The 27,978-nt window shown below is 46.2% G+C and overlaps 1 protein-coding gene across 11 annotated transcripts in view; it reads left to right on the top strand.

The window, feature by feature from the left end:
* The window catches only part of eml1 (EMAP like 1), a 67,261-nt gene that overhangs the window by 32,831 nt on the left and 6,452 nt on the right, over positions 1 to 27,978 (top strand). For 5 of the 11 annotated variants that reach the window (XM_062522427.1, XM_062522429.1, XM_062522422.1 and 2 more), the window contains exons 2-15: positions 3,242 to 3,424; positions 7,831 to 7,963; positions 10,801 to 10,833; positions 12,924 to 13,058; positions 13,622 to 13,650; positions 16,602 to 16,628; positions 19,487 to 19,616; positions 21,393 to 21,542; positions 23,889 to 23,958; positions 24,298 to 24,408; positions 24,608 to 24,703; positions 25,398 to 25,532; positions 25,937 to 26,036; positions 26,970 to 27,121. In XM_062522427.1, coding sequence (XP_062378411.1) covers positions 3,242 to 3,424; positions 7,831 to 7,963; positions 10,801 to 10,833; positions 12,924 to 13,058; positions 13,622 to 13,650; positions 16,602 to 16,628; positions 19,487 to 19,616; positions 21,393 to 21,542; positions 23,889 to 23,958; positions 24,298 to 24,408; positions 24,608 to 24,703; positions 25,398 to 25,532; positions 25,937 to 26,036; positions 26,970 to 27,121 — 1,484 coding nt within the window. The remainder of the gene's footprint in view (positions 1 to 3,241; positions 3,425 to 7,830; positions 7,964 to 10,800; positions 10,834 to 12,923; positions 13,059 to 13,621; positions 13,651 to 16,601; positions 16,629 to 19,486; positions 19,617 to 21,392; positions 21,543 to 23,888; positions 23,959 to 24,297; positions 24,409 to 24,607; positions 24,704 to 25,397; positions 25,533 to 25,936; positions 26,037 to 26,969; positions 27,122 to 27,978) is intronic. The other 6 variants (XM_062522425.1, XM_062522424.1, XM_062522430.1 and 3 more) reach the window with 4 other exon arrangements.

Here is a 27,978-nt window from a genome sequence, read left to right as displayed (position 1 = left end):
CACACACACACACACACACACATGCTATCCTCTCGGAGGTGCTGTCTCCAATCAAGTGAATACGCTTTTGTATAATTGCGCGATGGCCCCAGCTGAGGCGACGTCTACGATAACGGCGGCAGGGCATCCAATTTGAGCGGGATCTGGGCTGTGACAGCCAGCCTTTGTATCAGCATTAGCACCACGTCTCCAGCGGCTTCAGACCAACACAGGCCCCGGCTTTGTACTCCTAAAAGGGACAGGGGGTGTGTGGGGGGGGGGGTGTAGGTGGTGGAGGTGGCGGTGGGGGGACAATCACGGGCTGCAATGTGGCTTTGAAAGAGAGCTGATGGATCCATGCAGGCTGCGGGAAGGGTTCAATCAAAATGGGACCCCCCCTCCCCTTCCCCCTCCTAGCAGGCATTGATATCAATGAGAGAAGCCATTAGTGTGAGGTTGATAAAGGGGTCGCAAATTCCCGTTATGATTGTGTGATTTTTTTTGTTTCATTATCATTATTCCGGGGGAAAAAAGAAAAAGAAAATGCTGCTTTTTTCAACGAGCCCCCCAAATCCGTCCTGAGAAATGGAGCGATTTGCACGCCCTGCTTTTCGTGCCGGCGAAGCCCCCGTCTGTTAGCAGAGGCATTATGACCCAATTTATCATAGCGCAGCCGCGTAAATCGAGGCTGAACTACGGAGATCGCTGCTGCTGCTCGCTCTCTTAAGCGAGGATCTCCCTTTTCTCTCTCGACGGAGATCGCCGCTTGGCCCCCCGTCACCCCGGGGCGGTACATTTCTCCAGGTGTGTCTGAGGGGCTGTGGGCTCCTCTCTGCCCGTGTGCTAAGCGGCGTTGTATTAAGAGGCTTATCTGTAGATGAGCATTAATCACACGGCAGCAGTAATGGCTGTGATCATTATTGAATGGAGCGGAGGCTGCATATCAAGCGGAATGGCCGCAGGCCATTCAGGGAGCTTTACTGGGTTTGTGTGTGCGTGCGTGCGTGTGTGTGTGTGTGTGTGTGTGTGTGTGTGTGTGTGTGTGTGTGTGTGTGTGTTTTATGTGTGTGTGTGTGTGGGTGTGTGAAGGGGGATTGTGCTTTTGCATGTGTATGTGCATTGTGCACGCTAATGTAGATGTGTGGTCTAGTTTGTGTGTGTGTGTGTGTGTGTGTTTGTATGTATGTGTAGTGTAGTTTAATTTGCATTTGTATGTGTGTGTGTGTGTGTGTGTGTGTGTGTGTGTGTTTAGGGGATGGGAGGGTGTTGGGGGGATTTCATATGAGGAAGAGAGAGAGAGTGTGTGTGTGTGTATGTGTGTGTGTGTGTGTGTGTGTGTGTGTGTGTGTGTGTGTGTGTGTGTGTGTGTGTGTGTGTGTGTGTGTGTGCGTGTGCGTTTAATTGCAGGGTCAGGGTCTGGGCTGCAGGCGATAAACATTTTCATTTGAAGCCATTCACTTTGATTTCTCCTGCGCAAATTTCCATCTTCTCCTTAGATTTCCCCTACAGCTTTGAATCTGCGTATTATAATGGTAAAATGAGCCTCGTGATTCACGCTGGCCATTTCTTTACTCAGACTACAGCATCCATTCTTTGGACTCAGTTAATTGCCTTTTTTTGAAGCCTTTCAAACAGCCAAACAACAAAGCGGTGACCCTGCATTAGCATTTTAAAAAAGTGGTATTTGGGAATTGCTTGGGATAACGGGACTAGCTGAATAAATCTAAATGTAAACAGTAAATGGATCTTTAGCAACCTATTTTTTTCCTCCCTCTCAGCATGTGTGTCAGTGTGTCACAGGACTCGTGTGGTACGTATACACGGGTGCAAAATATCACCAAAGAGCATTTGACAACCTTCCGGCATTTTGTGATTTATTTCACATTTCATGTAGAGTGTGTGTAATCAGCTATAGCAGCATGCACAGTCAGGCCCCTTCATTTAAAATCAAGGGGGGAAAAAAAATTGGTGAATTTTCGGTTCAGTAAAACAGGACTCCCGTGGCTGGTGATATTTCCAGTGAGTGAGATGAATGGCTCTTCCTGTTGTTCCACCGGCACTCACCTCCTGAGTCAACACGCACCCTATGTTTTGGTAAAAAACATTATTTTTTATTGCCTTAATTACCAGCTGCTTCCTCCTCATGCATAATTAACATTAGTGTTATTGTTAATCTCCAAGGGAGAGCTGACACGCTGATTTATCTTTAATATTTAATGCTATTAATCTCCAGACCTGGTTGGTTTACCCTCTCTCTCTCTCTCTCACTCTCTCTCTCTCTCTCTCTCTCTCTCTCTCTCTCTCTCTCTCCTCTCTCTCTCTCTCTGTGTAGCTGATGGCTCAGATCTATCAGGAAAGGGGGTCCATCTGGGTCTTTTCTCAGTCAAGGGGTCATCTCTCAGATCTCTGTGTTTTTCAGAAGTGGGTCTTGACGTGTCTGTGGAGATGAATTGCTTGAAGAGCACCCCCCTGTAGTGGTTCCTCATGCTAGTGGTATTCTCTGTGGTCGGGCCAAAGGTGCTTGCTTGAGGCATTGGATTCCAGTTACTGATCACACCCTCTGATGGTCTGACTGCTGTGTACAGTCTGATTGGGAGTGACAGACTGTTATTAATCACTTAATAAAGGAATGAACTTTAACATATCTTATACTGCTTGTGACATTTCTTGACAGAGCATTTAGTGTTCCTGTAAGTGATGGATATTCACTGTGGTGTAGAAGTCTCCACGCTTGTCTGGTGAAGACATGACAGCATCGGATGTTTTCAGTCACAAGAATATCACAGCTAATGTCTGCATATTTGAGAGTAGAGTACAGTATCCCCATTTGGCAGTGTGTGTGTGTGTGTGTGTGTATGTGTGTTTGCGTGTGTGTGTGTGTGTGTGTGTGTGTGTGTGTGCTTCTGTGTGTGTGTGTGTGTGTGTGTGTGTGTGTGTGTGTGTGTGTGGGTGGGTGTGTGTGCGTGTGTGTATTTGTGTTTGCTGATCAATATCTGTCGGTGTATGTATGTATGTCGGTGTATGTTTACTCCTGTCGATGAGACTGTTGCACATTTAGCCAGCATGCTAACTAAGGAAGTCTCTGTGTGTGTGTGTGTGTGTGTGTGTGTGTGTGTGTGTGTGTGTGTGTGTGTGTGTGTGTGTGTGTGTGTGTATTTGTCCAGATGACAGTGCATCGCCAACGAGACTGCTGCACATTTGGCCTCCATGCTAACTAAACATGTCTCTGTGTGTGTGTGTGTGTGTTTGTGTGTGTGTCCAGATGACAGCGCATCGGCGGCGAGCAGCATGGAGGTGACGGACCGGCTGGCCTCTCTGGAGCAGCGCGTCCAGATGCAGGAGGACGAGATCCAGCTGCTCAAGTCGGCGCTGGCCGACGTGGTCAGGAGGCTCAACGTGTCCGAGGAGCAGCAGGCCATGCTCACCAGGAAGGGACCAACCAAAGGCAAGGCTCCACACACTTACCCTTACAAGCACACACACACACACACACACACACACTAACACACTGAATCACCACACTCTGTATATACTTACTTGCTCAAATTTTCCCTCTACTCACACTTAGTCATCCAGGAGCACTCACACTCCTCTAAACTCATAGCCTACCTCCTCAGTAGCTATCTCTGAGAGGGCTATGCTCAATTCTGCTCTTTTTTAAAAGACATGTGGGATTGGAGGTGGGACATTCTGCTCTGGATTTTCTTGTTGACAATAATGCGCTGTGTCGGTTGGCTCTTTTGTTTCGGTACCATCATTTTTGTGTTTGTACCTTTATTTCAGACAGATACAAACACACACACACACACACACACACATACCTTTATTTCAGACAGATACACACACACACACACACACACACAGCAAGAGACACTCCCTCACACAAACTGCCATGTAGTTTGAAATTGGATTGTCTCCATACAAGCTTCCTCACTGAGAGGAGCCACTTAATTTATGGATTACATTTATTGATTTTTTCCCATGAATCTACTTGAACAGCCAACACGACTCTAATCCGACATTGATTTAAGGGGGGTACACGGAACATCTCGTGAGGCGACTGACGTTAGATTTGATTCAACTCCATTTCCTCTCTCTCCCGCCTCTTTTATTTACCACTGTGCCTTTTCACATTGTAATTGATTGTCCTTCAGTCTCCATACACTCTTGTGCTCGTGGTCTCTATCTGTCACATGCTTGGCCTCGATATCTCATTCTCGTCCTCCTCCTCCTCCTCTCTCTATCTCTCTCTCTCTCTCTCTATGTCTCTCTCTCTCACTCTCTTTATCTCTCTCTCTCTATCTATCTCTTTTTCCAATCCTCCTCCTGTCTACTCTATCTGTTTCTCCTATGTGGGCCTGGTACACAGACCCTGTGGGCTTGAGAAAGTCTACTTCAGCAGACAGTTATACAGGGAAACCAGGTAGGCCCCAGGTCTCTCGCTGAGTGCGTTCCACTGGTTTGTGCGTGCACACACACACACACACACACACACACACACACACACACACACACACACACACACACACACACACACACATACACACACACACACACACACACACACACACACACTTAAACACACTCAGAGCATGCTCTAATCATCCTTACTTACAGAGACCCTCACTGAAATACACTCACTCCTCTCACTCCCAGAGCATGCATATACACACACGAGGGGTTTGGAAGAGTTTGGCTTCTGGCTAACTGCAGTGGATATTACAGTACTTTACTCTGATCTCAGATCAGCCAAGCTTTACTCTAACGCCTCATTTGTGCTAATTCTGCTCTGAATCTGGCTCAGACAGAATGTTCAACACCCCACTGGGCACTCAAACACACCAACGTGGATGTTTAATGAGTTCCTTTTTTTGGCTAATGGATTTCTTTCTGCTTTATGTCTGAGATGCTAGCATGTGGTTGTAGAATAACTAAGCTAGTAAGCTAAATGTTTTTGGGGCATCACCTGCAGATTATTGTACACTGCTACAATACACTCACCTGGCGTGTGACACATAATCACAGGTAAATATAGCACTCAGGTAAGCCCTAATGAGTCACCGTGTGTAGACTGAGGACAGAGCTCTTCCGTTGCGCTTTTGTAACGGCAGACATTTCCGACCAGCATTTGAAAATGTCCTATGGACTGTCTATGGACTGTCTACTGTCTATTTGGACAGTCCATAGGACATGATGTAACATGTTATTGAATACATATAACAATAGGAACTTCTAACTGTCAAATGTGAAGTAACTGTTAACTAAATGCGGAAACAAAACTAGCCAAAACCTGAAATCTAAGCTAATTTTGTGTTTCCCTATGTCATCACCAAGAATAAGATCGCTGAGTATTTGTAATGGACTTTCCATACAGAGTATAAATCAGTGTGAAGTATGAAGTGACAGTGCTTTGTCTTTGTGGTTTGTAGGTGTTGGCTACTCTGGTGCTATGCATGAGTGCTACTGTTTTTATCGCACATGCTTCCTTGTACTGCATGTTTGATTTGGCTTTAGATCTCCAACATACTTTGTGAATGTTGGTAAGGGAAATCTTTTTTTTTGAACAGTACTCATATTTTGAGAGGTACTGAAAATGAAAAACTTTGATCTTTGATACATGTCATCCATGAAGATGATGATGAAATGGTTTGTGATCATTTGATCTTGATTCCTACGGATCGTTTGACTGACCGGGTGAGGTAGGCTGACTGAAGTCGATTCCAGCACAAGTTGTACTGACTGTACATGGCCCAAAAATTTCCATGAGGATCTCTCCTGAGAGACGGCATTCATCACCCCCCCCTCTGGCTCAGCCTCATGCATATACACGCTCTGGCTGAAACCCAGAGAGGAGAGAGGAGAGGAGAGGAGAGAAGAGAGTGACTCATGTCTGCGCTCGCACCTCATAATCCTTCACACTCCATGCAGATTCATGCAAAAAACTCTCTCTCTCTCCCTCTCATCTTCTCATCTCTCTCTCTCTCTCTTTCTCTCTCTCTCTCTATCATCTCCTCATCTCTCTCTCTCTCTCATCCCCCTTCTTCTCATCTCCCTTCCTCTCTCCCTTTGCCTTTCTCTCTCTCTCTCTATTTCGGTGTCTCTCGCCCCTCGCCTGCTGTGCTGTTTCATCTTGCGTCACGCTATCTCTCCAGTCTGCTCTGCCAGCCCTGCCCGGCGTGCCAAGTACACCCGGCGAGCACAGACCCAAGTGGCAGTGGCAGTGGCAGCCTCAGCAGTGCGCTCAAAAGCGTGGGGAGGAGAGGAAAAAAAGATGAAAGGGCCTCGGTGACTGCAGTGATAAATATTTAATGGGCCGAGCGGCGGAGGGCAACGCAAACAAAGGCGGCCTCCGCTATCTGTGCTGTCAGCAATTATACGGCTGGCAGGGGTGAGAGTGCACCATAATGATTCTCTAATGCAGCAGAAGGGAGCGAGAGAGGGATGGAGAGAGATAGAGAGAGAGGGAGAGAGATACTGCATATATAGGGAAAGATGAAGAGAGAGAAATAGAGATGGAGAGAAAGAGAGAGAGAGAGGGTAACTCTTCAGGACTAATGGGTGTGTTATGGCCAGAAAATATGAGAAAATGTTCTCCTGCTCTCTCTGTCTGCCTCAACCTCTTTATCCTCTTCCCATTCATCCCTCTCTCTCTCCCTCTCTGTCTGTCTACCTGTCCACCTCTTTATCTCCCTTACTCTCTCTCTCTCTTGCTGCCTCCCTCTCTGTCTCCCTCTTTATCTCCCTTACTCTCTCTCTCTTTTGCGGTCTCCCTCCCTCTCTGTTACAGTAAACCCTCCATGTGCTCAGCAGCACTCTATAGATAACTCAGTCCTTGTTATCTGTCTGTAGAGATGGGAAATGCATCAGCTCTAAGCTCCGAGCCTCCTCAGGGCTGCGGTTTTTGGAGAGGGACAGAGAAAAGTGGTTTGAGAGTGTTTGGCGAAAGAGCAGTAAAATGGGGGCTTGCGTGAGACACATAATTGATCGCGATTCAGAGCATGTCCTTGCCAACGAACGGGGAACAGTTTAATCTTTCTCAGGAGCAGAGCAAGGGGTTTGGCGTATTGCTGCTTTTCTCTCGGAGGGTTGTTTTGAAGTAAACAACAGTAAGTCACTCACTTAGGACAGAGATGAGAAAAGCGTCTGTGGCGTGGCGTGGAGACAGCGGAGGAGGTGTGGGAAGAGTAATGACCTTGATGCGTTTGTCGTCGATTCCCTTCGAATCATAAAGTGCCTGAACACGCTCCATCACATCTGTTGCTAGGGAAGGCACTTCTGAGCATGGCCTTGTGTTTGATGACGATGATTAAAAAAAAAGTGTTTTTCCCCCAACTGTGCCTTTGTACCGCTAATCCCTCAGAACACAAACTTCCTCAGTTTGAGCGTGTGTAACGTTTTCTCCTCTCTCGCTCGGCCCGTCTCGGAGACCGTTAGAGGACGCCCACCCTTCTGCAGTCCTCTCTGCCCTTTGAAGGACGACGAAGAGAGAGACAGAGAGAGTGAGAGAGAGGGAGTGAGAGAGAGAGAGAGAGTGAGAGAAGACACTCTGAGAAGCTCTTACACAGAGATGTGTGATACAGGGACTCGTTCAAAATGTTGAATTTATATGCAGCGTTGTCGGAAATCATTCTTTGGAGATGGCGCGTCATTACCATTTCAAAGAGACATAAAAGTAGATAAACGTGAAGATCCAATATTGTAGTTCATCTTTTATTTCATCGTCTCTCTCTATCTCTCACCCTCTCCCTCTCGCTTTCTCTTCAATAACTATGAGCTCTGATTGTAGAGTAGAGAGTACATGTCATTTCCATGGCTGCATGGCTCACTGTCTCTGTTCTTTCCCCCCTGCAGCTCGGCCAATGATGGCTGCCCTGCCCCTGAGGCCCACTGTCAACAACGGCACTGTCCTACCAAAGAAAGGCAGCGGCACCCTCCCATCCCCCTCAGGCTCCCGCAGGGACGCCCCAGCACCAGCGACCAAGAGGTAGGACCCCAATCAGGAATACAACCAATGCAATATCACCGCAGGGTGTTTAGAATTCCAGATTTTTTGTTGTGACCATAGACATTTAAAATGTGATAAGCTGGTCTAGGATCAGTTAGACTGAGATACAGGAAACAATAGTAGTAGTTGTAATAGTGGTAGTAGCAGCAGCAGCAGTAGTAGCAGTGTTAGTAGTAGTAGTAGCAGTAGTAGTAGCAGCAGTAAGCACTAGGCCAGTCTCCTGTCCATCCTCCCTGTGTGATCTCACATTCTTGAGTTTGTATGCAGAGCAGCAGGGAAGGTCTTTTGACATCACACAGTTGACACTTTGATTGCGCTCTAAGTGGTTTTGTTGACCAGGGAATCGGGCATATAAATTATATATATCATCGATGTGAAATGCCGGTCTAAGTGTACACTCCACTTTCTGCCCAGCGGGAGAATCACTGAGAGGAAAATATAGATGCAGTTGAGTTTCTGTTACCGTGTTGTGAGTGACACAAGATTCCATAAAGCAAGACTTCCTTGCAGCCTCGCGGCCACGAGTAGGGTTATAATGTACTTGGATCCGATTTAGCTGTGTGTGTGTGTGTCTGTGTGTGTGTGTGTGTGTGTGTGTGTGTGTGCGTATACACTCCCACTGACTTCTCATTGAACCCGGGAGAGGTCTCTAAATAGATCCAATTTGCTCCCACCGGTCACCTCTCACGGCTGCTCTCCCTAGAAAACAACCACATTATCGATGCGCTACCCTGAGCCGGACGAGGCCTGCCTCATTACAGTGAGGTCTGTCTGTGTGTGTTGCACAGACACACACACACACACACACACACACACATACACACACACACACACACACACACACACACACACACACACACACACACACACACACACACACGCACACACACAGCAGGCCACCGTGGGGTGAATGTGTTTTGTTTTTTTTGCATTTCAATTTGCGCACGTGGAGAGCAAGTTCACCACCCCTCACGTCTGGATTACACTGATCCCCCCTCGTCTGCTGTGCTGTGCTGCTGTTCATTAGAAGAATTGATCCCCCTCCTCTCTTCCTGCCTCTGTACTGCTAACACAGGCTTTTAGGGGAATCACCCATTGTGCTCTGCTAATGTTGTGTTCAACCACTGAAATAAGCCCACACAGGGGGCAAAACACTAGCCCTTATTACCCCCCCCCCCCCCCCCCTCCCCAAATAAAAAGAAAAAACAGAAACCCACCCAGCTATTCTTATCTCAGGAGCAGCTCTCGCAGGAGAGCACGGCTGACACTTTTACATGCATAATAGACCGGGGCAGACACGCCCATCATGGCCGTTGCTGTCTCGTGAGGGTGTGGCGTTCAGATGCGCGGCTTGATTAAGTGACTCCGAGCTGAGGGAGCGCAGGTGATCAATCTTGGGGCTGTCGCTGGCCCTCAGTGCCCTGCCTCCCCCAGAACCCCCCCCCCCCCCCCCACACACACACACACACGCACACACAGACACACACATCCTCCATCACCCTGCATGTACTTAAATTATCATAATCGTGAAGTGATGGATGAATGGAGCCGGGGAGACAGGGATTGAGGGGAAGTGGATAAGGGAGGCAGTAAGTGTGCTGGAGGAAGTGAGGACGTGTTAGCCACTTGCCACCAGGATGTCATCAGCAGGCAGGCATGGCACAATGAGCACGCAGACAGCGGAGTGGTTCAGTCACACGGGGAGAGCAGCAGGCTATCTCCATGGAGAGGACGGGAGGGAGGGATTGGGCTTTGGGTGTTGTGTATATCAACCGCAAGACAGAAAACCACGGAAAAAACACTAGATAAGGACAACGCAGTTTGTGTTGAAAATAAAACAACTTACGTTGAGAACAACAGAACTTGTGTTGATGTTTTTTAACACATCTCAGATAGGGACAACACATTTGCTTTAAGAGTGTAGACACCAGTCTGTGTAGTTCTATGTGTGTGCCATATGAATAATTATTTCTATTTGAATATGCTCATTTCATGTCACCATTCATTCCAATACAGTATATGATATGACGTATTTTTCCACATCATTATTTTTTCATTTAACACATCTTCAGAACTGCCTAGATTCATTCTCCGAGTCGTCAGACATGTTTGTTTTCTATTTGGTTTGGGAATCCTAATGCACATGTTGATAGCCTGCCAGTTTCTCTCGTTTCTTTTCTGTGTTCACTCTGCAATGCTGTACCCAGTAATGGCACAAAGTAATGGAACCTCTCTAGGCTCAGAGAAAGTGTACATAAATGTATTTTACAAGCAAACGTCTCAACATTTGAAAGAGAAATTTGATATATAAAATGTGCCTGTATTTATGTGTTCTATTATTCATCGTTACATTATCCTTCATTCACGGTTTACTGGCAAGGCACCCCCATATGTCTGTATTATATGTACATGATGGAACACCAGCAGTCATAGAAATATCAGACTACAGAATTTCTGAGCACTTCTGACATGCACATGATCTTTTTGTCTCGTATAATGGTGTTTATATTCCCTGGATTTCCTGGCTAGTTTCAGTCTCTCTTCCTGAGCTTCCTACTGCTGGGTTCAAATTCCCAATGTGCTCTATATATATACAGTATATACAAATATATACAGTGTATGTATGTATATACGTATATATATATATATATATCCCATATCCCTTTCTCTATGTAAGCTCCCAACTAATCCCTATCTTAATGTCTTGATTAACTCCCATGCTATTGTTCTTATTCCCACTCCTCTACTGCACGTGGGTCCTCTCTTTAACTCTGCACATGCTTCTCTCATTTCCCTCCTGCATGCACCCCCTGCAGCTCAACCACTCTCACCCACAAGCCTCCCAAAAGGTGAGATGCGGCCCGCCCCACTGAAGTTACAGTACTCAGGGCAGTGTGCGAGCTGCTGTTATGGAGCTTCGCTGTAGAGAGCTCTTAAATAATGTATGACACTTAGCCCAGCCTCATATTTCTTAAACGAGGGGATTTTTATTTATTTTTTTTTTTTAAAGAAGAAGAAAAAACCCTATGATTTGTTTACTTTCAATCAAATATTGTTGCATTTCCAGACGGCAGCTGTTGCTAGGGCAGCATAGTGGGAGCTCCAGCCAGGAAATGAAGCCGTTTCCCATTGACAGTCACAGGGCTTGAGAAATGACTGGGCTGCTTTCCCTCTCTCTTTTATATTCAGTTTCGCTGCAGTCCAAATGTATTATTGATTTCTCTCCCTCTATCATGAGTAACACAGTTACTGCAAACCTTGTGCAAGCTCTATCTGAACACAGTGAAAAATGTATGAGGCACCCATGTTCCATATAGGCTGTACTCAATTCATGTGAAATGTTACATTAGGAGAGATATCATGGTACAGCGTATGTGAACTGCATGTTAAAAGCAGGCTCCCTCTGGTCATACAAGCGGCACAGAAGTTGAGATAAATGTTGCGTGCAGTGCAGTATAATGTCAATACATACAACATTTGATCTCAATATTTGTAATGTATTATCTTTATCTTTGCCAAATCAAAATAGATACGATAAGTATCAATGCCATTAGAAAGTACCATACTATAATACCAGTAACATTGATGGTTTAGATATGTATTGATTTCCTGGTGGGTTGGTTCGAAAGTGAAGTACAGATGAAAGTGATTACAGAATGGCTTCACATCAACGCGTCACCTCGGGTGCAGAGTGTCAGTGAATGATAAACATCCTGCGCCTGCCACCGCGACAGTGGGGATAAGATCACCGGCCGCCACTGACCGCCGCAGGGCTGAATAGGCGCCCCTCCTGGTGCCCGGATTACCACTGAGCCCCGCCAGCCGCTGGACTGCTGATGGGGCCTTTTTTCGCTCTTTTGTTCAGGCATTTGAAAGGGCAACACGTCGGCATGCTGTTGCTGTGTCCTCTAAAGTTAGCAAGCACTTTGGACGTAAATCTGCTGTAGGACAAAAAAAAAGAAGAAATCCAAATAAATATTTAAAGCTGTTGCTGCTTTTCCAGCAATTGTCTCGCTTCCTGTGATGTTTGGCCAAACAAAAACAGTTTGAAAGCTCAGTGTTTGTTCTGTCTTGCTGGGTGGAGGAACAATATAACCCAAGAGCTTGCTTGCATCCTACCGCCACTAGCAGTATAAAAAAAAGGCTCTGTCGCTGGAGACACACAGCGGCGTATTTATGACATAAAAAGAATGGAATGGTGTATAAATATGCCATATTAAACGCTATTGGAATCCCAATAACAGCCCAGCCAAGTTCTGAGTGCCACAGATGTACGTTAAATGAAAGCAGCATGCTGAATTTCTCTGGACGTTATCACTAAATATGCTTGGCTCATTCGCACCGCATCCTTGACTGAATTACAGATAATAAATCGCAGCAGAGGATGCTTAGGGAAGCAGGAGTGCGGCTCTGAGTAGCAGCGCTGATAGGAAACTGCAGGGAGTGGGGGAGAACCTACTGAATAGAATTTCAATAGTGGGTAAAGAGCAGCGAGCAGAACCGAGAATCAAGGGAGTCCTATTGATTTAAAACCTGTTTTTTACATTTTCAGGTTAAATGTTATGTTTACATTGCCTTGGAATAAACAATAACTATTGGATGAGGTGAAATCTTTTGAAGACACTTATGTGCCCCAGACTCTCTTATTCAGTATGTAATGCTATAATTTTAGGCAGCCTGTGATTTGTATTTCCTATTAACTCCTTGGTGTTCATACACAATCCTGGCTCTGGAATCCTGAGATGGTGGAAGAGTCTCACACTCTTCCACTATCATCAGCTTGTTGCATCAGAAGCGTTGACAGACAGGAAGGGTTGTATTTTGGTTGTCGAGCTCAAATGCCAACAACTTCAAATATCACAGATGGCATCTTCAATAGCTCAACCTTCTGATTTGAGGTGTATTAAAAGTGCTTTGCTTCCTTTTTTCTCCCCCTCAGCACTGTGAAGAGGACCAGCTCATCGGAGCACGTGGGCACCCAGGGGCGTAAGGAGAGCGCGGGCGACGCCAGGGGCAACCGCACGCGGGCCGGCTCCACCGGCAGCAACTCCAGCGGCAAGAAGGCCAGCGAGAGGTGAGGGATACTGATAGAGCAAATCCTCCATGTACCCAAACACACACACACACACACACACACACACACACACACACGTGCACACACACGCACACACACACACACACACACACACACACACAGCTGAACATGCACACAGTCACACACATACACATCCCACATGTGCTCTCTCTGAGGTATCTCTATCAAGCTGTGAGTGTGCATGCAGTATTAGATGGCCTCACAGGCTGAGGTGGAAATGACTGGGCGGACACAATAATGGGGAATGAGACATGGGCGTGTCTGGTGTGTCTAGTATTATTGTGTTCCTGTCTGAAATGAAATGCACATGGCAAAAAATGTAATGCAATAGACCCTGTGTGTGTGTGTGTGTGTGTGTGTGTGTGTGTGTGTGTGTGTGTGTGTTTCTGTGTGTGTGTGTGTGTGTGTGTGTGTGTGTGTGTGTGTGTGTATGTGTTCATGTGTGTGTGTGTGTTTATGTGTGTGTGTGTGTGTGTGTGGCTGTGACCCTCCTCCCCTTCCCTGTCTCATTCTGACCACCTATTTTCCACTCACCCCTGCAGCAAATTGAAGGAGCCGGTATTCAACGCAGGTAAGATTGAGTTGCCCTGCCGTCCGTGTGATGTGAATAGCTATCAGCAGCACTGCTGTGAGACTCACCCCCATATTACCCTCACTATGATCATCGCCCACAGTGCCTATTCAACTGTGGTGGAGCGGCAACAATTGCCAAAGGGAAGATTAGAAAATGACAGATATCACAACTGCAGGAAAGTAATGCATTATTGGGTATAACCTGCGTTATAGTCCATGCTGTGTTTAACATTTAACGTTTACAATTTGAGTCAGGGAGAGAAGGCATGTTGGAGATGATCCAGTGCAAAGTGCACTTGTACACACACTAACCCACACACACAGACAGACAGACACACACACACACACACACACACACACACACTCACACACACACACACACACACGCACACACACACACACACACACACACGCACACACACACACACACACACACACACACACACAGTATAGGTTAAAAAGGATTTTAATTCAGATGTTTACATGCATCAGTTTCTGCTCTTTGGCACCATCAGCGTCTAAATTACCGTCATTAATAGAATAACAAAACAGGGCACTCACTCTCCTCTTTTATAACAATGGATCTTTAATGAACCAATCCCAGGGCTTGATCATGTGAGGGTAATGGACTGATAAGACCACTGCTATTACATGTAGCCTAATGCGCTGTGATGTACTGTGAATGTACCAGAATAACAATGCCACACTGAGTCCAGTTGTTTACATTACAAATCACTACACCACTCAACAGCCCATGAATCCTTCATAAAGCTCACTTCCTTCATATCCATCCTAGTTTTTTTCCCTTCCCATCATGCTCTCTTCTTTTCCCATCTCTGTTGTTAACCTTTTATCATCAGCCATCTTCTCCACTCCAATTAACATTTACTCTGATTTGCCCCCATGTAACTGTATTGATTAGTGTTTAAAAGGAATCAGAGCTCTCAGCAGTATTGATTGATATACTGTTGCAAGCTGGTTAGTGTTTAGCTCTGGGAATGCCCGCTGCCGGCCGGTTAACTATCACAGGCTGGTTAATCAGCCTCTCAGGTCTCTCCCCGTTTAAGGCGGACGTGAGGGATTCTCGTAGACAGGGTCCTCGGTGTGAGTGATGGAGGCGGTAAAGATGTCCCGATCGGTCCAGCTGCCCCCCAGCTGCAATTAAAATGCCACCGAAGACAGGCGAGAACAGACAGCCGTTAATCCCCACAGGAGCGCACTCTTCAGTGTAGGTCTGAATATGCACATTAATATCGCATCTCATTCCAGGACATGCAGCATATTAATGGGTGTTTGACCTGCCAACATGAAAGCCAATCTCATTATATAATGAATGAGAAATGGATGCATGTATTCATGATCGTCCTCATTTTTAATTTATCGTCGATGCCCGGCACAACACCAATGTATTTACAACATCAGTTGGAATTCTGGCCCTGCAAATGATTCATGAATTCAAAAGAAGCGCCACATTTTGTCAGTGTCAGTTTTGAAAAGTATATTTTACAAGAACCTGTATGGGCACTTCCACGGTCTGCAGATAAACACCCAAAAAGGTTATACTGTATATGGGTATGTATGGATTATGTATGCATACACAGTATGGATATGTTTTCTTTTAATTTTAAAAAATGTAGTCTAGGATAAGTACACACAATAACATCCAAGGACTGTCAAAATATTATTTTAACCTGATGCCATAGCGAGCTCTACCTCCTGCAAACACTTCGCTGCACTGCTGTTCCTCCCCCATGTTGGAATTCTGATGAAATAACGCAGGAAATGTGTAAACTCATAGCAGGACGTGCCTGCTGGCTGAAGGCGATGTTCTCACAGCGCCTTTACTCATATCTCAGCATCCCAGAAGACTTTCGCAAACAGCGCCGAACTTCTGCAGAATAATAAGTGGAGACTGATGCATAACAAATGCACTTCAGTATAGCGCTGCAAAATGGCCTTTTAGCTAATTGAAACTTTGTTATTTTCCGACTTAATCTTCCAAATTAATTTCTAGAACACGATTAGTATGAAATGTATTAGTCATAGTGCTTTGTGTCCTATGCTCATATATTATATATTTACAAAGCTCTTCTAATGCACCTTGAGTGATTTACGTTCGGTGTAATTATCTGTGTAATAAGATTCAACAATCATTAAAAAAAAAAAAAGAAATGACATCATTTTCCAGAGTGTGGTGCATCCATACCTCGCTCTTACGCTGACGTAGTTGGTTAATGCGCTAATTAGAATAATGTTTCCAATTTGCCGAGATTGTTACAACATGTTGGCTCCCCGAGTGGCCAGAATCCAATGCAACTGACCACTAAAAAAGCTCTCATCATCTCATAGCAGACTACTGTGCTGCCGCTCCCTTCTCCAGACGAGCATGTCCACTAAGTGTGGATGTGCGGCAGTAGTATACCAGCCCCCTTGCCAGGCGAGGGAATGCAACACGAGCTGACAAGCCGGGCTCGGCCCCTCCGGTTCCTCCTAGTTTTAATGATCACGCCGGGCGGCTGATTAATTGAAATTATCAACGCGATGCCATCTTTTTCCCGGTTAAGTGAATTAGCCTCATGCAAAATGAGTTGGAGGTGAGGACTGGTAATTAGGACTGGAGCTCTGGGCTACCGACACGCTCTCTCGTCCTCCCCCACCAAACTTCTGCTGCCCCCCCCTCCCCAAACACACACACACCCCCAGGTGGAGTTGGAGGGTAGGGGGGAAGGGTAGTAATTATGATTGGTGGGAGAGAGGGAGGGCTGATGCGGGAACCTGATGATAAACAGCAGGATGGGCTCTCTCTGTCTCTCTCTCTGTCAGTCTCTCTCTCTCTCTCTCCCTCTCTCTCTTCCTGTCTGTTTTCTCCCTCGCTCTTTCTCTCTATCTTCCTCTCTTTCTCTCCCGTGGACTCATATGGTTTTGTCTCTGTCTCTGTACGCTCGTAAGGGATGCGACGCGTGACCCACTGCAAAGGTAGGCCCAGCTCCCCTCTCCCCACCTCTCCCCTGACGCACCCTCTCAGCATCCAGGAACTCCACGGCCAAAGGACACTCATACTCTCCTGCAATCAATTCGGCCTCATGCAAAGCCACGTTCACAGTAAAACCATGCACCATTTTGGGCCAGCATGGAGACCTCCCGGTGATTGTTAAGATCTATAAATAAAAGACGAGAAAGGGGGAAAATAAGTACCTTCAAAAAACTCAATGGGAGAAAAAAAGACAAAAAATAAATACAATTTTTAAAAGCAACAAAAAGCTGAAGTGCTCGAGTCCTGGTGCTTGCTGGTCTGACTCATCTCTCCCGCATGAGTCAGTGAGGCTAGAGTTACTCACCCAAAGCACCACGGACACGTTCGAGCTGAACCGGGGCTTGAGCCAGCACCGATATCGTCCATCACGGACTCTGACTCACACCGTGTCCTTGGCCTTAGAGTTGTCCAGCGGCCGATGCTGAGATGAGGTGCCCCTTCAGGGAAGAGGTGGAACTCTGTGGGAGAACAGTTTGGTTGGATGTGTGTGGTAGCAGTAGCAGCAGCCCTCTCCACCCCTTATCCAAACACACAAATGAAAACTGTTAGCAGTGTGCAGTGGACTAACAAACACATTTCTCCGTAACCGCCCCCCCCACCCCACCCCCCAACACCCCCTCTCCACACACACGCATACATCAGGCACTAACTGCCCCCGCACCTGGGGTTGGAATTGCAGTGATTTGCCAGAGAACTTGCCCCACTCTGCTCTTTAACCAGCATGAGTGATTGCCACCTTCACAGTGAAGCGTTTGTGCTCACCGCCCCACAGCGCTTACAGTATGCTACTCTCTCTCCCTTTCTCTCTCTCTCTCTCTCTCTCTCTCTCTCTCTCTCTCTCTCTCTCTCACTCTCTCTCTATCTATCTCTTTCTGTGTCTCTGTCGCCATGGGAACTCTTGCCGAGTCCTGGCATTTTCCCCTCAGACTCCTGGGAGCCGATGACTTCCAGAGTCGAGCGGCACAAATGCCAAACATTTGTTTCGGTCACAAGCTTTGTGGGCATTTCTCGTTTGTTGTTAAACTGTACAGTTCGCCTGCTTGCCCCACGGTCTTTTCAGCATGTGCTGTAGGCCACTGCAGACTCTCTTTTCTACAGCCTGGCTGTTGAATGGCTTGAGTTTTGCCCCGTTATGTGAACAATAGAATCTCTGTTTTTGTTCATATGTCATGGTATCATATTGAATATGTGAGCTGGATTTGCATACCAGCGACTTCAAAACACCCGACATTGGTCTCGAGTCCAGACAGAAAGCTCTTACTCCCGTCCCTGGCTACCGAATAATGCAAACATATTTAAGCTACTGTAGCTAGTGCTTTGTGTTGTGACCTTTAAAAGTTGTCAGACTTAACTAGAGTTAGTGCTTCTCAATATACAAACTGTTATGATCCCTTGTGCAAACAAGACTCAAAGTCCCAGAATCCTCTTGCCCCTTCCTAAAACTCCCTTAGGCCAGTCATGCCCCGAGTAGGTAGACAACCCTGTGCCAGTCCTGTGTTTCGTGCTCGTTGTGGTGGCGTGAAAAACACATACAGATCATTCTGAGAGAAATGACGTCTGACCAATGTCTACCGTTATATGCTCCCCCTCCCCCCTCCTTCTGCCCCGCCTCTCTTGTCTTGTCATTGGCCCCCTTCCGAACCTCACTACTTCACCTTAGTAACCGTGCAGATCTATCTCAACCCGTCAAAAAGGATTGGATCCACTGAGGTGCCCAAATCCTCGGCCGCCGCCGCCACCACAGTCGCAGGCCGCACCGCCAGCACCGTGCTGGACGCCGGCAAGAGCGCGTCCGACAAGGCGCCCAGGACTGGAGGCAGACAGGCGCCGCCGTTCAGCCTGCCCATCCGAAAGTGTCCCAGCCAGTCGTCCTATTCGCCCCTAGACACGCCCAGTTACAGGAGCCCCATTAAGTCCCCTAGCCAGTACTTTCAGATATGTTACTGAAAATAACTATGTGGTTCGGTAGGTTACATTAATGTTGGTAGTACTTACTTACAGCTTATGGAGGTCTTTCTTTTTTCTTTTTATTCTTCTTTTTTTTTTATCTGTCACTCCATAACTGTATATTTTTTTGTGAATGTCTTTCTGTGTGTATGTGTGTGTGTGTGAGTTTTGGGTGAAGCATACAGTTTGCATCCAATCTTTTGGTTTGTGTTTTGTTGCATTGTTTGGGCAAGTCCCAGTTTTATTTATGTACACAACATTTCTCCCCATTTCTGTTTTGTCTGTACATAACATCAGCTTTTCTTTTTTGATGTTTGTCACACGCATTCTACAGCCAAATTAACCCCCAATGCTTGCTGTTTTATGTTTGCCCTGTCTGTCATCATGTTATCTGGAATATTTGTCTAAAATGCTTAATAAATTGACTGAAAATGGGCCATAAAGCTCTACATTGACTTTTGCTTTTATTTCACCCCCCCCCCCCCTCCCTTTCCTTTTAACACACACGTTTTGTTCTTAACATCTCATGCATGAACGATGCACCTCAAATCCCATGCCATCCCCAGAGCCTGAGAGGAGAGAGTAATTATCTTCATCTCTCTCTCATCACCTGTCTGCTTTAATCTTCCACTCAACCCCCCTCTCTCTCTCTCTAATGCATCCCTTCTTCCCCTGCCATTCTCCACATCAATAACAATAACGCCACACCGGCAACTGCCTGTCACACACACACACACGAATACACACAAATACACACACACACACACACACACACACACACACACGCACACACACATGCTGGAGTGAGGCTGCGGAGGCTGCTGCCTGAATCTGTGTGTTGCCTGTTTTGTAGAGGAAGGGTATGTCAAAATGTATTTGAAGGGACGGCCCATCACCATGTACATGCCCAAAGACCTGGTGGACTCCTACTCGCTGGAGGCCAAGGCTGAGCTGCCGCCCAGGAAGCTGAAGCTGGATTGGGTGTATCCTTTTGATTGACAGGCTGCTTAGCCAGTCGCGGCGAATCAGTGTTTACATGTGACCCCAGAGATTTTTTTTCAGTGGGTTCCATAAGGTCTTGTTCAAATATGATGGTCTATCAGATATTGAAATGCCACATTATACCAAATAGAGATTTTAAAGGCACAGTGTTATGAATGGTAGCTTGCTGTCAATTGAGTAAGACCATTCTGAAAAAGAAAACAGCAGGTTGCTTTTCATAAATTAGCATTCATATATGCACATTTCTGAAGAAAATGACATGCTAAGCATGTGTTATCAGGTAAAGCATGTGTACTGTATGTAGTGGGGCGGTATTTCAGAAGCCAGTTACAGTGAATGTAAAAGAGGGCTGTGTTCCAGTGTCTGCCCACCTCGGTGGCTTAGTGGGTTAATACCAGAGATGTGGTTTGGGAGGCATCTCGTCTCGTGACTCAAAGCCATGAACACATTCTGTGTGTCTCTCCCCGTCACAGTTTGGAGGTCGAGCAACACCCCTAAGGGATTTTTTCTCATGCTCCGTGCCTCATGCTCATGCCCCCTCTTCTTCTTCCTCCTCCTCCTCCTCCTCCTCCTCCTCCTCCTCCTCCTCATCCTCACCCCGTTCCTTCCAGTTCAGATTGTGTGTAATACATACAGCCACAGACAGGCAGAGGCAGAGGACATGGCTGAGCAGACACTTTGGCGAGCCTGTTCTCCATGCATGTATTCCAGCCCAGCACCGGGCAGGCTGATCCAGTTAGGGGAAGGGCACCTGGGAGGACATCAGTGGCCCGTTGCCCACTGAGGTCCCCGCAGACATTGCAGAAAAAGAGGAAGAGGAAGAGGAGGAGGACAAAGTAATATAAGCCTGTCTGTCCTCCTCCCTTTCTCTCCACAAGCCACATCAGGCAGGCACCACCTAAAAAATTGATTAAACCGTACTGGGGAATGAATAAAAAATATGTGTGTGTGTGTGTGTGTGTGTGTGTGTGTGTGTGTGTCTGTGTGTGTGTGTGTGTGTGTGTGTGTGTGTCTCTGTGTGTGTGTGTGTGTGTGTGTGTGTGTGTGTGTGTGTGTGTGTGTGTGTGTGTGTGTGTGTGTGTGTGTGTGTGTGTGTGTGTCAAAGGCAAGAGATGTGTTGGGCTTTTGGTTATTAGGGGACTCGGTGTTCAGCCAGGGAGCGCCTCTCTGGGGCATCCAGAAATGAGAAACTGGACCGCATCCGAATACTAAAAAGCAATGAAAAATAAAACACATCTGACCTTTACTCCAGGAGAGACAGACGAGAGGAAAGGGAACACCATGAGGAGAATGAGGCAAGGAGGCGAAAAGTCCAGAGGAGGAGAAAGAGAGAGAGAGAGAGTGGGGGGTGAAAAGGACATGTGGACATTTTCGAAAAAATGTGGGCACAATTGTGCTACTCTCTAAAGTGTTGTGTGCCTTTCTTTATGAGTAATGTGCATTGTAAAGCAGTTAAAAGGAAGGGAGAAATTGTGGAAAAAGTCCCCATAAAATGAAATCATTTTCATGATGACATTTGTTTCACTTTTGGGTCTGTGAATGAGAGAGAGAGAGAGAGAGAGAGAGAGAGAGAGAGAGAGAGAGAGAGAGAGAATGTCGATTCGCAGTGAAGGAAATGACACTACAGCCTAATGAAATCTGCCCAGCAGTGGTCTCCATTAGGCAAACAGACACGTCCAGTCACGGTCGTTTGCACTCTCGGTCATTTGCTGGTCCCCTGGTCGTTTGGCTCTTCTTGACTCTCACGTGTTGCCCAGCTACGGCTACCGAGGACGGGACTGCCGCTCCAACCTGTACCTGCTGCCCACGGGGGAGACGGTCTACTTCATCGCCTCGGTGGTGGTGCTCTACAACGTGGACGAGCAGCTGCAGAGGCACTACACCGGCCACACGGACGACATCAAGTGGTAAGAGACGGACGCACGGCGTCTTAACTGGCCACTGCACGGTGCCCGCGCCCTGCGGCTCTATGGCAAAGCAGTCTCATGAGCAGCAGTGGTCAACCCATGCAGAACTGTTAAAAGTGGATCAGATTGCACTAGCAGTGTGCAGCGCTGAAATAGTATGCTGCGCGTTTGCAGAATTGTTCAAGTGGATCAGATTGCATTAACGGTATGCACAGCAGTAGTATACACTACTCATAAAAAGTTAGGGATGTCTGGCTTTTGGGGTGAAATTTATAAAAAATGTAAAAAGTTCAATCTACAGTGGTATTAGATCGTGAAAGAAATGATTTCTTCATCTCAAGCAATTTATGGAAACAAAGGCTCACAAATTTCACCCGAAAGCCGAATATCCCTGACTTTTTGTGAGCAGTGTATTCTGCATTTGCTCATACAGTACATCCATGTCCCAAAATGAACACAGTGAAGTGAGTGGTGATCCAGCAAATGCTTTTAATCCAAAGGGAGATGGAACTTGCAACAGTAGGGGTCTGGAACCCCGGTCAGCCATGTCTCTATGTCACTACTGGCAACAGTACGCCAACACTGCATCTCCACCACCACACTCCTGCTCTGTCTCCCTCTCTCTCTGTTACACAGAGTCTCATTGGAGCAACCCTGCTCAACTCATACACACAGAAGTGTTCGAGTACATCAGATTGCATTACATTTGCTGTATGAGGTATTGGAGTCGTACAACTTTGTCACACTCAAACAATAGAATGTTGACGACAAGCATTACTCATGCACCTCCTTGCTCAATAACTGTAGTAATTGCGGTTGCAAATCCAGATGATTTGTACAGGAAATAAAATATTTTCTCTCTGTGAGTGCACCCTCCGGCACAATGCCGCTAGTCCTCTTATTGGATTAAAAGCAGTATTTCAACTCCACACAGCATCTTGAAAATGTGCACCGTTAATGGAGGTTCACCTCTTATCGAGCAACACCACTCTATATTCCTCACAGATTACGTCTTATGTTTAAAACTAAATATACATGACCGGTGAGGTAAATAAATATTATTTATGAATTTCATTCCATCGCAGACATGCATAAGTAATACATTTTCAGGTAGTCAAGGTGACGGCAGGTATTCAAATGATTCTGACCTATGAGGAAAATTCAATTTGAAATGTTTACTTAAAAGACGACGGCAGCGCATAGAGTTCAATAATTAAATTTTTGCAATTTACTGCACAGTCGTTTATTATTGTATGACATATTTTGCAATCATTTGAACATGGTTCTCTCTCTCTCGCTCTCTCTATCTCACTCTCTGTCACACACACACACACGCACACACACGTACACACACACACACACACACACACACACACACACACACACACACACACACACACACACATACACACACACACACACACACACACACACACACCTCCCTGTTTGGTATTCTCGCACATAACCCCTCAGCTAACCCTGTTTAATGAGACTAGTAGAGCAAAGCCACTCTCTGGCATCCCCATGTGTTCCCCCCTCCCCGTCCTCCTCTCCCCCCTCTCCCCTCCTCCCTCCTCCCCGCGGCCTCCAGACAGGTAATTATCTCCAGGCGAGTGGCGAGCGAGTGCGGCGACCTCGGCCGTAATGAGATGCCGCGCTAATGGCCAGCCAGCGCTATAACGTAGGCAGGGCAGGGCGGCTCGCGTCCTGTGCCCCCTGCCATGCCGTGCTAGTCAGTCTGTGATGAGCTTCAGTATAATGAGTGCTGAGTCACATCACACACACACACACACACACACACACACACACACACACACACACACACACACACACACACACACACCTGCCCATCACCTGATCGGGTTGGTGCTCCATCCAAGAAACAGACAGGCTCCTGACAGTGCAAATCCACTCTCTGTCAGTTTGCTGAAGGATGACTGGAGAGAGACAGAGAGAGAGAGAGAGAGAGAGAGAGAGAGAGAGAGAGAGAGAGAGGAGAGAGAGAGAGAGAGGTGGTGAAGGTGAAGGGTTTTTAAAGAGACTGTGTTAAAGTTAGAACACTCAGAGAGCCAGTTACGCTTTAGGTTGCTCTGCACTGACCTGTGTTAAGTGCTGTAGCTCCTCAAGGGCAGTGTGGTTCTCTGGCCAAAGAGAGTTGGACAACAGGAAGACAGTATAAATACCTGCCTCTTATTGACATGGAGATTGATCCATGTCAGGTACAATTTGTTTAATACACATAACAGCACATTGTTTGAATGGAGTCAGTGATGTAACAGGGGTAATTGAATTGCAAAGAGCAAAAAAACCAAAAAGCTTTCACTTTTACTTTGTCTTTCTCAACAGCCTGGCTGTCCATCCTGATAAAATCACCATAGCGACAGGTCAAGTGGCTGGCACCTCCTCAGATGGCAAAGTAAGGGTCTCGCTGTCTCTCTCCGGCTCACAAAAGACATTCCTTCCAACTCTCGCACAAAATGAAGAGATCTTTGCCCACAATACAGCCACTCTGGCACAGTGCACAGAAGAAAAAAAACTTTCCCACACACACTACAGAAAAGAAAAAAAGTAATTTTGTTGATGTATTCCAGGCTATTTTAATGTCGTATCGCCACATATAGTCAGTTGTATTTGCCACATATAATCAGTTGTGTTTTGTTTGGTAAAGTCTTGCTGTGTTGTAGTGTGTGTACTGTATGTATATGTGGAGATGCATGGCTCTGTCCTGTCCCTAATGGCTTGTGTGCTTGGGCAGCAGCTGGCTCCTCATGTGCGTGTTTGGGACTCGGTGAGCCTGAACACCCTCCACGTGCTGGGCACTGGATTCTTCGACCGAGCCCTCGTCTGCCTGGCCTTCTCGAAATCGGTAGGCCTGACGGCTTACTAGCAACAACATACACTGCACACTATTTTATCAATTACCTTGTTAGAATCATATAGTGTATAGATTAAAGAATGATTCCTTAAATCACTATGGATCCTGTGTGTATTGATATATATATTTTTTAAAGGGGGAAAAATCATTCACCAATCCATTTAATCCACTCTTGTGATTGTGTCAACAGAATGGAGGCAGCACGCTATGCGTGGTGGACGATTCCAACGATCACGTCCTGTCTGTGTGGGACTGGCAGAGAGAGGAGCGCTTGGCTGAGGTCAAGGTGAGAGGTCACAGGTCATTCAGCTGCTTATCTGGACATTTAGGTGCTTCTCAACATGCCCCCTCGATCCTCGATGCTCGATCCGCGAGGGGCGTTCCCACTGATCTATAACTAACACTGGATAGACTATCTCATTGTTTTCGCCCCATCATTCTTTATGGAGATCAGTGAGGATCGAGGCCTGAGGAGCGAGGGAGGGCGTATGAAAGCCCAAATGAGAGGCACCCTTTCTCATTTTTTCAAATACACACTAGAGGGATGTTAAATGACTATTGCTATAGGTAGAGTATTTCACACTGATCAACAACCAAGCCTGTTTACTGTCATAAACAAAAACAGTAACAAATCAACCTTTGTGGGCAATGGCATTGCCAACAGAACAGCCTTCAAGAGCACCGGGGTTATTACCTTCCTTCATCTGTAAATCATTGAATTAGGTCCTAATATAATAGCATCAATATATGGTACAATAACTTATAGAATGCATTTCCTAATATGATAATGATATATTGACGTTACATAAGGGTATATTTCAGTGAATGTCTCATGGATGATTGGGAGCAATGATATTACTGTACCTTGCCTACAGCATATTGCACTGCCATAATAGTGTTTGTTCTTCTGGCTTTCTCTTCCTCCCTCATGTACTTCCTCCTCCTCCTCCTCCTCCTCTTTCTCTTCTTCCCCCCTGCAGTGTTCCAACGAGTCTGTGTTTGCAGCAGACTTCCACCCCACTGACACCAACATCATTGTGACTTGTGGAAAATCCCACCTGTATTTCTGGACACTGGAGAGGGGAATGCTTGTCAAAAAGCAAGGACTGTTTGAGGTGTGGACTGCAAATTGAATCTAGCACATACTGTATAATGGTGTAAAATGTAACATGTAAGACAAATATATAGATTTAACACAAGGTGTTTGGTTATATCTGACATGAAAGGCTAAGGCTTTGTCATTTTTCAGTGGTGAGAATCTTTCTCTTCTCACCGCAGCAGAGAAATTATGAATTAAGTCTTGTATTGTTCAGGGATACAGTAGATTATTGGAGCCTAAAACACTATTACATTGTGAAATGTAAGGATAAAAATACCAAAACAGTACACACATGGCCTTTTAAAACTACAAGACAGATAGCATATGGCATGCATGTTTCTTAAATTATTTGATTTGTTTGATATACTGTATGTGTTTGTTGCTGTATAAGTAAATATGCAATGTTTATGTTTCTTGCAGAAACAAGAGAAGCCCAAGTTTGTCTTGTGTGTGACTTTTTCAGAAAATGGGGACGCCATAACAGGAGACTCCAGTGGAAATATACTTGTGTGGGGAAAAGGTAAAAAAAAGAAAGGGATGAGATGAAAAGAACAAAAGCAAGGGAGAAAGGGGGGACAAGGGGGAGAGGAGAGAAGGAGTGAAAGTGAGAATAAGTGGGTGAGAAATTAATTGCTATAGCGTAAAGAAAGAAACATGAAAGGACACAGCTACGCTACATCTACAATTTTACTTTTTGTACGCTGCAGTGTCACATTTTTCATTCCGTTTTAGTTCGCTACATCAAAACAGGCTGAGATCTTTTTGATGCAGCTGTAATGTCTCGCCCTTGAAGTGTGCCTCTGTTTGACACAGTGAGGTGACAGTAGCGGTGTTGGCTCGTGATAACTGATGCCTGTGGCCTCACTCTTTACACGCTCTCATCAAAGGGCTCTTTTCAACAACTCGTGGGTTCAGAGGAGGGTCACGCCCGCCACTGGCAGTGTCCAGTTAGAGGCCCTGAGTCTGAGCACCTATTGTGCGTGCATGTGTGTCTGTGCACTGTAGTGTTTGTGTGTGCATGCGTGATTGTGTTTGCGTGTGTGTGGGTGTGTGTGTGGTGTGGGTATGTGTGTGGGTGTGGGTGTGTGCATGAGAGCGAGAGAGAGAGAAAAGAGAGAGACAGAGTTTGTTTTTGTGCGAGAGAATATGTTTGCGTGTTTGTTTATGCAAGTGAAAAAGAGAGACTGATAGGTTGCGTGGATGCATGCATGAAAGGATGAAAGTGTGTGTGTGTGTGTGTGTGTGTGTGTGTGAGAGAGAGAGAGAGAGAAAGATGGAGAGACAGTGTGTGTGTGTGAGAGAGAGAGAGTGTGTGTGTGTGTGTGTGTCAGTGTGTGAATGTACACACCATTCAAGGTGTGTGCATGCGTGCGTGTGTGTGTGTATATGTGTGTGAATGTACACTCCTGGAAGGACTCCTATGTGTGTGTGTGTGTCTCTGTCCGTGTCCCAGGCTCTAATCGCATTAGCCACGCCATTCAGGGGGCGCACGAGGGGAGCGTCTTCGCCCTGTGCATGCTCCGCAACGGCACGCTGGTGTCCGGGGGGAAGGACCGCAGGCTCATCTCCTGGGACGGAAACTACCAGCAGATTCAGACGGTCGAGGTGAGTGACCTGCGACAGCGACTCCGGCACCACACTGGCCTACAAACGCCTGTCTTTTAGTAAGACTTTAATACTTAAAGACTTAAAGGAAGACTGTCCTACTGATGTATGTTCTTGGGTGTGGTTGCCAGGTAGCAAAAGAATTTCCCCTTTGGAGATTAATAAAGTGCAATCTATCTATCTATCCATCTATAAGACATGACAGAACGTTGAGGCGTTAGTCCCTTTTGTTGGCACATTTAAATGAAATAAGAATCTGAAGATGTGTTGCTCTGATGAACTCCTCTCTCAGACTAGCCTTTGGTGTTGGGTGAAAGTTTAAATGGAACAGAAGTGACTAAAAAATACCAAAACACCATGCATCTTACCTCAGGCAATCTCATGATGGTTTGGTTGGGCTGAATGATATCTGATGAACAGATGAAGAAAGCAACTGTACTAAACAAAGAGGATAGTTATTAGTTGTTAGGGAACTTGGGGGCAGCTAGCCGGTCAGAGTGTTGGATGGGTGCCTGCAGGTCAGAGTGTTGGATGGGTGCCTGCAGGTCATCCCTCTGCCTGCAGTGCTTTAAAGGCTGTCTGTGTCATCATGCCATTACAGACGCCTCATCTGTTCTGTCTGGAGCGTGTGGGGCTGTCATTAGTGCAGGACTTCTCACAGCTCTGCAATTGAGCTGCTTAACGACACTTTAATGGAGAATGGTATAATGGATAGGCAGTCTTCTGGCACTTCTAGTTTACCACTTAATTGGCAAGATTCATTGTCATTTCTGTTCAAATGCATACACACACACACACACACACACACACACACACACACACACACACACACACACACACACACACACACACACACA

The sequence above is a fragment of the Sardina pilchardus genome, chromosome 20 (assembly GCF_963854185.1).
Source record: "Sardina pilchardus chromosome 20, fSarPil1.1, whole genome shotgun sequence".
Classification (NCBI taxonomy): Eukaryota; Metazoa; Chordata; class Actinopteri; order Clupeiformes; family Clupeidae; genus Sardina; species Sardina pilchardus.
The sequence above is the reverse complement of the archived record's forward strand: the minus strand, read 5'-3'. Positions and strand labels throughout refer to the sequence as shown.